At 44.5% G+C, this 13,905-nt stretch overlaps 1 protein-coding gene across 20 annotated transcripts in view; it reads right to left on the bottom strand.

Moving 5' to 3' along the window:
- The window catches only part of LOC101787399 (butyrophilin-like protein 9), a 36,009-nt gene extending 27,972 nt beyond the window's left edge, over positions 1 to 8,037 (bottom strand). For 2 of the 20 annotated variants that reach the window (XR_010046433.1, XM_063245422.1), the window contains exons 1-2: positions 6,490 to 7,115; positions 48 to 196 (exon numbers count right to left, since the gene is read on the bottom strand). Coding sequence is in view for 18 of the 20 variants with exons in the window: in XM_063245422.1 (XP_063101492.1) it covers positions 48 to 114 (67 nt within the window). In the remaining 2 variants the exon portion in view is untranslated. Of the gene's footprint in view, positions 1 to 47; positions 200 to 1,805; positions 1,878 to 4,947; positions 6,077 to 6,119; positions 6,459 to 6,489; positions 7,116 to 7,151; positions 7,302 to 7,895 lie in introns of those variants that run through there. The other 18 variants (XM_063245421.1, XM_013143515.2, XM_063245418.1 and 15 more) reach the window with 17 other exon arrangements.
- Between the last annotated feature and the right edge of the window lie 5,868 nt (positions 8,038 to 13,905).

Genomic DNA, 13,905 nt, shown 5'->3' with positions numbered 1-13,905 from the left:
GGAGGGAGGGGAGGACGGTCCAGCCCGCCCAGCTCCTCCTTACTCACCTGTTCCTGGCCAGGGCAGCAGCATCCAGAGCAGGAGGGGCCTGAAGCTCAGGGCCCAGGGCTTCATTCCAGGAGGCTCAGGGGGATGTGGGACACTGTCCTTGCTCTGTCACAGCTGTTGTCCAGGTCAGACTGTCACGGTCATTCTTCTGCTGAAAAAAGGGAAATATGAGTCCTGGATAGAACACCTCAGTGAGGGGTGTTGGAGCAGGGTTCAGTGCTCTCTAGCTTCTCATTTATACATTAAAGGAGAAATGAGAAGGAATGCAGTTTGTAACAGAGTGGCTGATAACACAATGAACCAAAAATATCACTGTGTAAGAAAACACGGACTCTAAGCAATTTTTAGTTCTATAACTGTTTTTATTCTGAATTAAAATTGGAAACTAATCACTCAGTCTTTCTAATATTCAACATTGTCAGTCATTAAGAAACTCCAACATCTAACCTTACAGGTAAACACTACACAATTATGAAGCAGAAGCACAGAAAGGAAATCTATAAGGACTTTCACATGCTGGCGGGGACTGGAGCAAACGCTGGCCTGCTGCAGGGCTGATTGCCCAGCGCCCTGCAGCACAAGGCTTATCATTTCTTATCAGCACTCCCTTAGCTTCAGTTTCAGGTCCAAACATGACCAGGAACTCGTCTAGTAGTTTTGTTCAATTTCTGGAAATGTAAAAACAGCCCAGAAATGTCCCATGATGAGCACAGGTATCTGCTCTGCTCCAGATGGAGAATCCTGGGAGATGGACATCAGCACCAAAGCTGCCCCACAATGTGCTGTGTGGAGTGGACAGAGCCCGCTCCAGGTGCAGGCAGGGGGGTCCATTCCCCTGAGCCTGTGTGCAAGAAACTCAGGGGCAGCAGGGAGGAGACCTGGGCACAGAGGGAGGATGGGTGGGGACAGCAGGGCAGCCCTGGGGCCAAGGGGACATGGAGCTGCTGTGAGTCCTGATGGGGGAGGAAGTCACGGAAATCTGACTTGGGAAGGGATGGACACACTCACAAGCACAGGGACACGAGCAGCCCATGATTCTGGGTTAAAGTTTATACAATACTTATTAAAACATGGTGTAAAAATAAAAACAGACTGAAACAAAAAAGTCAGCAATGCCAATAAACCTCACAGCCTCCCAGCAATTCTGTTAAGGAACACAGCCAGGAAACCACTTTCTTCTCTCATGGCCTTAAAAACACAGAGAAGGTACCCATCCCACACACTCAAGGCTCTGCACAAAGCACTATGCATGGTCAAAGATCTTGCCAAGGAGGAGTCACCACACAAGGACTCTGGGTAGGAGAGCAGCAGCAGAGTTACTCCCAGCAGGGCCCCCAGGAAGCTGCTCCAGGGTAGGGACAGCAGCTGAGCTCAGGGGCAGCCTGTGCCCACAGGAGGGAGCTGGGTTTCCTTTCACCCTGTGGATGGCTCCTGGGAACCAGGTCCTGGGTTCTGGACACAGGTCAGTCCTAGCTGTGTGGCGTCTGGTGTCAGGAACACAGGGCAGGTCTGAGGTAGCCTGATAAGGAGAGAGCTTGGGTGCGGACTCAATCAGCTCTTCAAGACCCCAAAATGATATGCTCTTGCCTGAGTTTCAAAATAATGAGAATTCAACATTTTTTTTCTTTAAAAGAAACTATAATATTAGCAGCACTTCTATGTCCTATTATTGGGCCCTATCTTAGTTACTTTTTTACTTGTCATTGAGACAAAATACCTGATGACTAAAGCTAGGAAAGGAAAGGTTTATTTCTTACAGTTTTTGGAGGTTTCAGACTGTTGGGAGCCGCAGCCCCGAGCCCGGTCGCCTCACTTGGCGGACGTGAGGCCTGTAGGAAAGAGCAAAGCCTGAGGTAGATTCCCCCTCCCATCGAGCACGTTAGTTTCCTGCTTACCGCGTAAGCAACCCGCTCAACAATATAGTCTGCCTGGCAACTGATGATGTTAGCCAATCAGCTTGCCTTGCTCACTTTAACATGATTGGACACTGTATCCGTATATATACTGGTGCCACCCCTGGGGGGAAGAAGAAGCCCGGAAGTAGAAGCCCAGAAGGAGCCGCGGAGAGCGGACCGGTAGAGGCTTCGGAGCGAAGCCCGGAAGGAGCCGCGGGGAGCGGACCAGAGGAGGCTTCGGCTGGGAGCGATCCCAGGGCAGGCTGTACGGAGAAGAAAAATAAAAGAAAAGGTTGTCCACTGCCAGGCTTTGTCGTGTGTCCTTCCTGCCGGCCGGGAGCGGACATCGACATCAGACCACACTCAGTTGGCTCCAAGGCAGGGTGGCATGGTGGGGCCACAGTTCATGGTGGCTGCAAACAGCAAGACAGAAACCCGCAAGAGAGCAATACACACCTTCTTCCACCCACTACATCCTGGCTCCACCATCACATCCTGGCTCCACCCCAAGGTGAGTGTAGCACTGACATCATCAATCTAAGCTCTAGACCATGAACCAATCATAGATGCACAATGCAAATGCATGAGGCCTGGGGGCCATGATCATAAACCATGACATCTATGTACATCCTTTATAAAAAAGACATTTAGTCTGTCTTCGAGAGTTGCCAAATTCCTAACAATTTCAGCATTGCTGAAAAGTCCAAGTCCCAAGTCTCCTCCAAGATCTATGGCAAACTCTTAACAGTAATCCCCTGTCCAAATGAAACAAAGTTAAACATTTCTGAAATGCAAAGGCCCTGGGCACCCTCAGCAGGACAAACAGGCTGCACGAACCAGGGGGCGGGGCCTGGGAGCCAGGGGACCCCAATGTGCAGCCCAAGCTAGAGATCCCAGAGCCTTGGCTGCTCTCCCTCCCTGACTGCCTGCCCTGGCCTCGGCTTCCCACTCCTCCTTTTCCCCTCCCACTCTGCCTGGGGAGTCTAGCAGGGCTCTTACCCTGTATCTAATAGGGTTCAACTGGTTGAGGGCATCAGAAAATCTCCTCCAGTCCTGTGTTTATTCATCCAAATTTTAAGTTTATTGAGCTCACAGCCCCCAGCCTGCTCACCACAGAAGCTTAACTCTTTGCAGGGAACTCAGCTCAGCACCCAGGCAGTCACTGGCAAACTCAAGAAAGGAGGTGAGACAAGGGAGATAAGATAAGGAAAAGATAGTCTGTGGGTCCTGGAGACATCTAGAGACACTTAGGAACTTATAAGGCGCCCTTCAAAGGACTCTGCTGACTGAGATACAAGATGGCCAGGAAAATGTAACCGCACATCTTCCTGCCTACTGTCCCTGCCTTCTCCCCATCCCTATAAAAGGGACACACTTCTCTTTGGGGCAGGAGGCCTTATGTTCTTTGCCTGAACCCAGGCACAATAAAAGCCATGCCATGTGGTGTTTAAAAAAGCCTCCCATTCTCTTTTGCTTACTTATATCACATTTGAGACACAGACACTGCTTCTTTTTCTAAAGCATCCAGGTCCAGAGTTCTATATTGATGCACGGTCCCCTAAATATGTTTTCTAACATGTTCCCAGAGGTGAGCAGGCCAATGAAAGAGAAAAAAAATATGAGATGCCCCAAATTAATGAAGGACAGGTTTATTTAGCTTACAGTTTATGGAGGTCTCAGTCTATACTCAGCTAGCCCTAAAGCAGGGTAGCGTAGTTGAAAGGCAGACATCATGGTGGTCACAAGGGACAAGAGTAAAAGGGCAAAAGGGAAGAACACACCTCCTTCCCTCCCTGATACTGTATGCTGAAAACCTGTCCCTAGGCAAGTGTAGCCCTCATATATCACCAATGGCAGTGCTAGACAATGAAGCAGTTATGAATATTGGATTCAAAAGACTCCGTGACTGCAGGAGACTTGAGAGGGACAACCAGACATAAAGCATAACAGCCAGAATAAAGCTAACAATCCAGCACCCAGGATTTGGCTCAGTGGAACAAGCACCTGCCTAGCTAGAGTGAAGTTGTGAATTTGATTCCTGATACCCTTCCCCCAGTAAAAGATAAAAATCCAGCTTTTTATGTGCCAGCTGACAATACCCTGACAAAGTATACTACCCTCAATTCAGAAAGCCTAGAGGAACAATTAATTCTCAAAATACATTTTATCACCAAATCAGGCCCTGAAATTTGGAAAAAAAAAATCTCCAAATAATCAAGACTGACCCTTAAACTCCCCCAAAGAGGAAGTAGTCTCCTAGGCTTTCAAGGTCTATAATAACCGATAGGGTGCTCCCCACCATCAGAGCATGGCCCTCCTGGTCACTGTACTCACGCTCTAGAAGCCCTAAAAATAACCCCATTACCTTATACTCCCTTCTCTACATCTGAGCTCTCCTCAGCATCTCACATATCCCCCACCTACTGCCTGCCCCATGACTCACACAACTCCATCCTCTCATCTGTGAGACCCTCACCATTAGTTAGCCGCAGGCCCTCCCTCCAACCCAGCAGATGCCCTAATTTCACTGCAAACAACAGATAGCAACTCCAGCCCTCCTGGGAACATGACTGCCCCTCCCTCCTGCATTTACACACCAAGCTACCACACATTTCAGGCCTTCTTGTACCTAAGCCACAGCACACTTGGCTCAGAGACTGCAGCTCCCCAAAGGCCTCCACCACATGGGCAACGAAAACAATACACAATAGTCACAACTAACCACAGTAATCAGAGCTCCAGCTCTTCCCTCAGGACCACCTCACAGCAGGCTGAACTCAGCCCTGACTGGAGCTCTCACCCTAGAAAAAGGGACAGCAATTAACATTTACACAGACTCGGAGTGTGCTCTCAACATACTACCATGTAGCAATCAGGACAGAAAAGGGATTTCTCACTACTAGGGGATCCTCTGTGGTCAATTCCAACCTGAAAAAGACACTCCAGGGGCAGTGCTCCTGCCCACTTAAGCAAGAGGTCACTGCAAGGGACATCAAACACTCACATCCCGTGTAACACCAGGAAACTTCTTTGTAGATCAGACAGCAAAGAAGATGGTTGCCTCCCACAAGTCTCCACTGCCTCTCAGGGCCAATACTGCTCCTCTGTAGGCTTCACCGCAGTTCTACCACAGAAGAACAGATAGCACTACAGCCACAGCTCACTTCTGAGAGATGGTTCCTTGACCAAGGGAGCTATCTCCTCCCCACCTCCAACTCACCACGTTTCTTCCCTCCAGCACAGCTATCATAAAGGCTACAAACCCCTCATCTCTGCCCCCTCCTGGAGGACAGCTGTCAGACAGATCACTACATACTGTTCTGTCTGCCACTTGGTCCCCCACTCAGGGCTCCCTTCATCCCTTTCCTTGCCCCATTCACCAGCCCTCAGGATTCCCAAGACTGGCAAATGACTTCACAAACATGCCAAACATTTATTAGATATCTCCTAGTCTGATAGGCACCTTTCCTAGGGATGGGGAGGAAACATCTTCCAAATGAGGGGAAGCCCTGGTTGCTCACCATTCTGGGCCCCTGGTCTCAATCTCTGCACTGTTGTTTGTTGGGCTTTGCCTAATGAGATTTATTACAGATTTCATCCAAGGACAAGGCTGACCCATGACAGCCACACAACTCCTCCCAATGTCTCACTGCACTGCTGTCCCACAGGAAGCCCACGCTGATCCACACCAAGACTCTGCCTACCACAGCAGCCTCCAGTCCAGTAGCCCCAGCCATTTTCCTCTGTGTGTTGCCTACACAGCTCTCAGTCACACTGAAGAAGCCTTGAGAAACTACACCCCTAGGTCTCTCTCTATTGCACAGCAAAGAGGGAGAACAGGTTTCTGAACTAGACTCCGGCCACCTAGGAGACAGAAACCCCCCACCCCCAGCAAGCTTGTTATTCAACTCTGAGAGAGCAGTGAGAATCAAGAAGCTAGTAGCTTCCTCTTTCAGCTCCACCAGCAAGCAGCGTCCCCCACACAGCTCAACCTGCAGAGCTAATGCCCCCAAAATCCACAAGACACACGTGGTGCCTGCCAGCACCCCCTGTACCCAACACTGCTCTATCTATCATACAGGGGGCGTTACACCTACTCAGAGACTCAAAACTACGTGCTCCCCTGGGCAAGGCCTCCCACCCCTATCTTATCACCCCTATATGATAAGTCCTCACCCCTCAGGGTCAATGGTCTTTTCCCCCTTGGCCTGACCACATTTGCTCACTTCTTGCTTCAGCCTTGCCTGTCTCAGTGGTCTCAGCAGAGTCCCGGTTAGCCTAAAAACCTTGATTATCTGTCAGCCAATCCTGGGCTCCAGCAGGAAGTTGATAATTGGACTGTGTGTCCTATTTTCTACACGCGATGCAGGTGAATAGCATGAGAGATGCAGTTTCAGGCAGCGCTGTCCTGCACCTCTAATAATCACAAAGGACCAGGCTCACTGCTCTCCTGGCCTGGCTCCGTGGCCGCTCACCCCGGAGGGCAGACACACTGTCCTTCAGCCACCTGTGAGCCCACGAGCACCCGCCCTCCTCCCCGTGTTACCGCTGGCGAGGGGTTTCCTGGTTTATTGTCTGGTGTCCTCCTCAGCACGGGCCAGCGAGGGGAGCCGGAAACGATAGCTGGCTGCAGTTTCGCGCATAACGTTTGCGCTCCGCGTTAGGCGAGTCTGTAAAACTCCCACCGTGAAAAAGGAGGATTACGAGACAACACGAAACAAAAGTTCCCTCGGCTCGGTGACTTCTCCTCAATATGTGACAGTTTCAGGGCGCACATTACAAGTGCTCACCCTGGGAGTCTCTGAGACAAGTCCGGTGTGAGCGCTGGAGCTGAGTACAGGGAAGGGCTGCTCTGGGGAGCTGGAGCTGGCACCTCCTGAGGGCTCTGCCCTCAGCTGTGTGGTGAGCAGGACTCAGGCAGCACTTTGTCCTGAGCCTAGAGAAAGGGTCGCCAGAGCAGACACCCACACCCCGTGAGCTCTGCAGCAAGAGGCTGCCTCCTTGCTCCATTTAGCAAGGATAATTTTTCCCACTCTTTCAGATATGGAAAACAAAGGTTTGCCCTGCTGGCCAAAGTTTTTGTTTTATTTTGTTTTAAATTAAAAACGCCCACATTTTTAATGAACATAACGTAAACTTGATTCTACTGAGCTTGTCACTTTTAATGGGAACAAATGCTGTCTCTAAAAGGCAGGGCCCGCTCTTTACCTCCAGCTCCCGTATGGTGCCCACCAGGGAGCCCCGCCGTCTCTCCAGGCTTAGTCTCCCAGGGCTCACCGCGCTTTCCGCCCCCATTGAGCCTGCCCAGGCTCGGACCGCTGAGAGTTGCGCAAGAGTCTCATACCAGGAAGGCTTCCTGCCCCTGCTGTGCTGTGGGTCCAGCCCCGCCCCCCCCCAACAGTTGCTCTCTAGCTCTTTCTAGAGTGGGTGCTGCAGGGAACTGAAGACAGCTGGGCAAGCAGCTCAGCAGCCGGAAGCAAGGGGCTGTGTGTGTGTTTAAGAGCCTGCCTGCGTTTGATGGAGTCTGGGGGTCCAGATAGTGCACTAGGGTGACAGCCCCTGTCCCTCTGTAACTGAGAAGCAAAAATAAAAAATAACTACCTGATCTAAGTGGAAACCATGGTGCTGGACATGCATCTCTGAGGTCACCCTGGGGAGTGGGGTCAGAGTCACTGGTGCCCTGGTCGCCCAGGAGCTGACCCTGAGCTCCATGCCAGCAGCTGAGGACTCACACCTCACAGAGACTCACCATGTGGATATTTTTCTCATCTGTGCTCCACTGAGTTCTGCTCCAGCTCAGTTTGAGTTTTTGTGCTGCAAAGTCTCCACCCACTGTGTTTGCATTGCCCCACCATGGCATAGCATAGGTAGAAAACATGGAGCAGGATAATCCTCTCAGGGCTTCTGCCCTCCAAGAGAAAGAAGAAAAGAGGGAAGGAAGGAAGGTCTGACCTGTGTCTTAATGCACCTGGAACACCACAGTGAGCACTTGAGCATAGAAAGCTAGGATGGCCAGGAAGGGCAGCAGCAGAACAGTAAGTCCACTCAGGAGGATAGTGTACTCGTACTGGGAGGTGTCCTCACAGACCAGTGGCAGCAGAGAGGGAACTTCACAGAAAAAGTGGTTAATGAGCCAAGAACCACAGAAGGGAAGCTGGAAGACATACAGTGTGTGTATTAAGGAGCTGACAGCACTGCTGACCATGCACACGTGATTAGGGAGAAGCAGATCTTCTTGCTCAAGAGCACAGCATAGTGCAAAAGACGACAGATGGCTACATAACGATCACAGGACATGAAGCCTAAGAGAACGGCTTCACATCTGCCAAGGCTCAGGAACATAAATGTGTGAATCTCACAGACCAGGAATCTGATGTTCTTGGTGTTCATCAGGAAGTTCATAGTCGTCTTGGGCACAGTGTTGGAGATGTGCATCATGTCGATGAGGGAGAGCAGACTGAGCAGGAAGTACATGGACATGTGGAGCCTGCTGACCACTAGGATGAGGTGGACTAGGGTGATGTTCCCCAGCACAGCCACCAAAAAGAGGAAGACAATGGCAGCAAAGAGAAAAATCATTCATGCTGCCATATTGGAAAAGACTGACAAGCATAAAGTCTGTCCCAGATCTGTCGTTTCCAGTTTTCATGCCTTAAATTGAGATATTAATGCAGATAATATATAAAACATCCATGGAATAATATAATTATTTTTTTAAAGACAAAAAGAACAATAGTTAAATACAACTGGTATTTCTGTAATTACTTTAGGTTAGAACACAATGTCTCTTACTAGGTACAATAAACCTGACTGTATTGAACTAAAGTTGTTTTTAATCATTTTTGAGTTTTACTGCAATTGGTATGTATAGTTATAGGTGTAATGGGGAACCTGTGGTGTTTCAGCTAATGTAGCAGTGAATGCAGATTAAGATGAGAAGACACTCATTTCTGTTCTTTGAACTGTGGGAAATTTTTTTTTAATTTTTTACTCTTTGGGACTTTACATTCCTCTTTTCAGATCTGTACAAATTACAATGGAAAGTGAAAATAAAAATGTGTACTGAAAGCAGAATAAATTATAAAGTAATTTTTAATCATTTTGGTGTTGTGTCTGCAAAAATTCCATTCTCCATTTGTGTGTACCTTAGGGTGGTGGATTAAATGGTTGTTCACTAGGGAAAACACTCTGCTCAGTTCTTTCCTATGAGTAACATTTTGTCAAATAATGGTTGCTGCATATTGGTGTAATTTTTAATAAAGCTATACTTAATTTTTGTTTTCCTTTTATTGGTTATAAGTAGGAACAAAAACTTAAGTAGTATTTATTTGAAGATGATACTGTAACCCCAATGACATATGAATTTATATGAATTATTTTTCTTGTAAAAATAGATAAAACTTCATCAGCTTGACCAACACATTAACCAAAATAAGGACGAATTTGAAATGAGTCATGTAAATTTAACTTAACATTTATTTACTTAACATTATTTACATTTACTGAAGCACACTGTAAAGATTGTTCAATTCAAAGATAACTGAATTTTTTGTTTCTGACATAAATTTGTCTTTTATACATTCTTCAGATAAATATTGCCTTCTTAATTACAGGTTTCATGTTCTAAAACTACAATGAGTTGTGGTGTGAAACATTATTGTCCACTCTCAGGATTTACTGGGTCTAAAATAAAGAAACATCATGGTGGTAATTTGTCATTTTCAAAAGATTATCTGGTTACCATATTTTGACAGAAAACCTTCATTGATCTAAAATATTCAAAACTGAAGGAGAAACCTTACTAAAAATAGGCAACAATTCAAGTATGTATGTTTTATATAAATTATGTTCTTTCTTTTTGTAGTACTCTGAAATATTTTCACATGACTAACAAGAAACATACAATAAAAGAAACATTTACTATGATAATGAAACATTGTATACTCTAAAAATATTGCATTAATAATGCTCCATATCACAAACTTATAAAATAAATATCATCAGGTGGTAGCTCTTAGTGAAAATCCATGAAAATTCAATCTATATTTCAAAGTTATATTTCTTCCAATGATACAATTGTTCTAATAAGAATATGGAAAAAAAAACAGACTGAGCTGAAAAGAATGGTTCACACTGTTTAAAAGGGTAACACAAAAGAAATGCAAAATTTTATATAGGTTAAGGAATAAAATGTGGGTATAATTGACCAAGATACAGAAAGAGGAGGGCAAAAGATTATAGTTTAATAGAACTGATACAACAGAATTAACTACAATGTCAAAATATATATCCTATATGACGTAAGTTATTATTCTGTTGAGAAAACTGATTTTTAAACTGGAATAAGATCTACAGTGTTTTATAATTATTGCAATAATTATTTCAAAGGTCATATATACCCCTCACTCCCATATCCAGGAGGAGAAGAAGCCAACCCTTGCTGGTTATGGGCTCCTCTCCACAGCCTTTAAATAAAAAGGTCACTTTTACTTTTTCTTGTATTCTACTTCTTTATTGCACTGGAAAACTCTGACCGTCATGAGCTGTTATTACTTTCCTACCTTTTGGACAGCAATCTTGATTACAGGACAGTTTTCTTGAGAATCATTTAAATATGAAATGCATCATGAGTGCAAACCCAGAAAACACAAACATGACAACTTTTCAAAGAGTAGTTTAAAGTGACGAGCACCTAGTAAAAAAGGAAAAGCATTTTAGAAATTATTAACACAAGGAGGTAATATCACATATTACAAAGTTGTCCTAAAAATTAGACTTTTGTGGATTTCATACGCAAAAAACCAAAAAAATTTTTATGTAATTATAACGCCTACTGAACGTCACTCAGTAAAACTTGTTGGATGTTTGAGAATATACATAAATGAAATAAACACAGTGGCATTTCTCTCTGTGTAACACCTCTTCCAGAGTTACAGAGCACTTCGAGTGTTTCAATAACCCTTTCAAAACCCAGAGAGGACTTCTGCACTATTTCCTGTGGGCAGGTAACATGCAGGGCTGTACTCTGGTCTTCCTATTTTCTTACAGTGAGCTTTCCTCTAATTTCTCCTATTGCACTAACAGTCTGGATACAAGTTAGCTGCTGCCAGTTTCAGGCTGAAAAACTGTTAATACCCAGCACAGAGTCACTGATCCCCACTAGTTTGCATTACATACATACAAATATTTAATGTACTCTTAGGTGCTCAGAGACTGACAAAGATACATTTGTCCTTCTTTCATTTGTTTATTGTACGGGCAGAGCTGCTCTTTTTGAAGCAGTATGGGAGGCTAAATGAAGCAGGGTTTCCCCAACCTGTGACTCCAAATTCCAATCAATCCCTACTAATCATAGCAAGTCTTGAGTGCTTTAAAACTCAATTCATAAGGCTGAAGAACTGAACTTCAGGCCATGCCAAATAAAAGGCATCAGAAACATGGATATTTCACCTGACAGCTGAAGGAGATAAGCCAAGATGAGCCCTGAAACACCTAACAGACGTTCTCAGCCTCCTTAGTGCAGGGACTCCTCTAATCCCTCACGCAGTTTCCAAAATCCAGTCCTCTTTAGATTTAGATGAAATCCTGACTAAGAGGGTCACATAGATCAGTGTAAAAGCACTGTACTGAGCATGACATATTCACCAGGGTATTAAGCACACTGAGCATTCCAGCCCCAAATTCATAATAATGAAGCTCCACTCAGTTAGGTAATGGAGTTAATACTTACATTTAGGTAAACAAATCAATACCAATCTCTACTGAAACTGAGTTATAAACCAAACTCAGGATATTTGGCAGGCAGAAATACAGCATTAATAATTCTACAGACAGAGATAAATTTGAGAATGAGCTCACTGCTCCTAGACTCACAAGCTGAAAGTCAACATTTCTTATTAAATAGCTTTATAGAAAGTTCATAGTTATTTTATCAAACACTTACAGTAAATTACACTCATAGTTATTTCTATAATGATGCAGCCTGTTGAGATGTGAATATCATCACAGATACTTTTGCATGTCTAACTCCATGTTTAGCATTAATTTAGAATTTTACTTGTTTTACAAATCCTTACAGAATGATTCAGAGATGAGTCAACTCATTGCATCAGATGGAAGTAGGGAAAGGTAGAGAATTAGAGGTGAGGGATAAATTCAGTCCAACACCAGATAATAGCAGGTAAACACCTTCATATATTTCAGCAGGTGTCACTGAGTCAGTGCCTGGATAACTGATCCCGCCTGAAATTGGCCTAAATGAAGAACATGATCACATCAGTAAAATGCCGCAATTCACCCTCATATATATTTGAGTAACACCCACACCTTTAAGTAGTGTGAATAAGACTGGTTTCTGTTTCAGTTTTCAACATTACTCATAGGAAATTCGTTAAAAGTTCTGTGGGTAATTCTGCATCTGTTTGATCAAACAGCCAGTGGGTAGCTTTGCGGCCCACGCTGAGAATGAGCCTTCCCACCTCGGGAAAGCCACGCCTTCCATCCCTAAGGGTGAGAGGGGATCCTGGAAGAGTATCTTTGTCACAAGGTAAAAGGATACATAGATTGCCCTTCATTTCACTAACTAATGGATTTTAAAATGATTTGTTATTTTTATACTCTCTTCCTTTAAAATTCTCGCATTTATCTGCAGACATTGAGGAATAAAAATTAAGGATTCTCTGTCACAATACTGGGAGCTAGTAATTAGAAAATCACAGTAACCCTTTCCTTCAATCAATTTTAATTAAAATTATACTGTTGGTTTTTATCATAACTATCAGTGAATTATGAAGTAGATAAAACAAGATAAAAGAAATCAAGATGTTCAAAATGAAATTTCTAATAAAGAATCGCTAATATTCTAAAATCTAGAGATTTAAAACACATTTTGTAAGCAAATATACCATCATAAATTTCTAAAACTTGTTTTCCTCACAAAACAAAACTTTGATCACACAGCTTCAAACCCTTCAGGAGAAAATGGAATTTCTTTTTTTTTTTTTTTTTTTTTTTTTTGTCTTTTTCCTTTTTATCGGTACCGGGGATCAAACTCACAACTGCCTGCTTGCAAGGCAGGCACTTATGCCACTGAGCTAAATCCCCAGCCTAAAAATGGAATTTCAGCAGAAGCATCCCTTTACTCAGCCCGTGGGAGCCTTCTGCCCTCTTCTATGAAAGGGCTGACTGCTGAGGAGGCTCAGCCTCACTGTCTTTCTCTTTAGTGCCTCCTGGGAAGACCTGGGCTGCAGTGCACAAGTGAACACCTCAGTTCTGTTAGAACTCCTGTCTGACCTGGGGAAAGAGCATGAGGCTGAATTCAGGGTGACTGCTCAGAATATATTGAGTGGGCAGTTTAAAACTGATGGCTTTTCAAACAGTATTCCTTATATCACTGTGTATTTTAAATATTTAAATATTTTAGAACAGAGCGTGAGGATTTAATCAGTGGATACATAGCTGTAATAAAGAGCATGAATACGATATGCAATGGAATTGTCTAACTCATGAGGTGGTTTGTCATATATATTAAAATTTTTATTTCTAAAATGAAACGAAAATCTTTTGAAATGTGGCATGCCCTAGAAAGTACGAAACCCACCTGGCAGTGGTGGAATTACTAATAGTTAATGGACCCAGCTCACAGAGAGGAGGTCAAAGAATGGTAGGTCTCTCAGTGTAACTTGCATTGCGACAGCAGGTGTTGTAAGGTAGAATTCAGAGACGGCACACGCAGGGCTCTCCTTGCTCCGTGCTGAGCTGGGACTTGTTATTTTCATTACAACATATATTTGATCTCCATTTCCACCACTACTATTTGCATCATTTTTCAAAGCTCCTGTCCTCCCGGGAACATTCTGAGTCCAACGCCAATATTGGAGCTGAAGACTGAGAGAATTAGGTCTCTATTTCTAGACTTCCTCTTTCAAGTTCAGCCTAATAATGAATGTAAGAGTTAACAAGT

Source organism: Cavia porcellus, unplaced genomic scaffold, assembly GCF_034190915.1.
Source record: "Cavia porcellus strain 051 isolate PalLab524CR breed Dunkin Hartley unplaced genomic scaffold, mCavPor4.1 scaffold_2, whole genome shotgun sequence".
NCBI lineage: Eukaryota > Metazoa > Chordata > Mammalia > Rodentia > Caviidae > Cavia > Cavia porcellus.
This window is presented reverse-complemented; position numbering and strand designations above follow the sequence as displayed.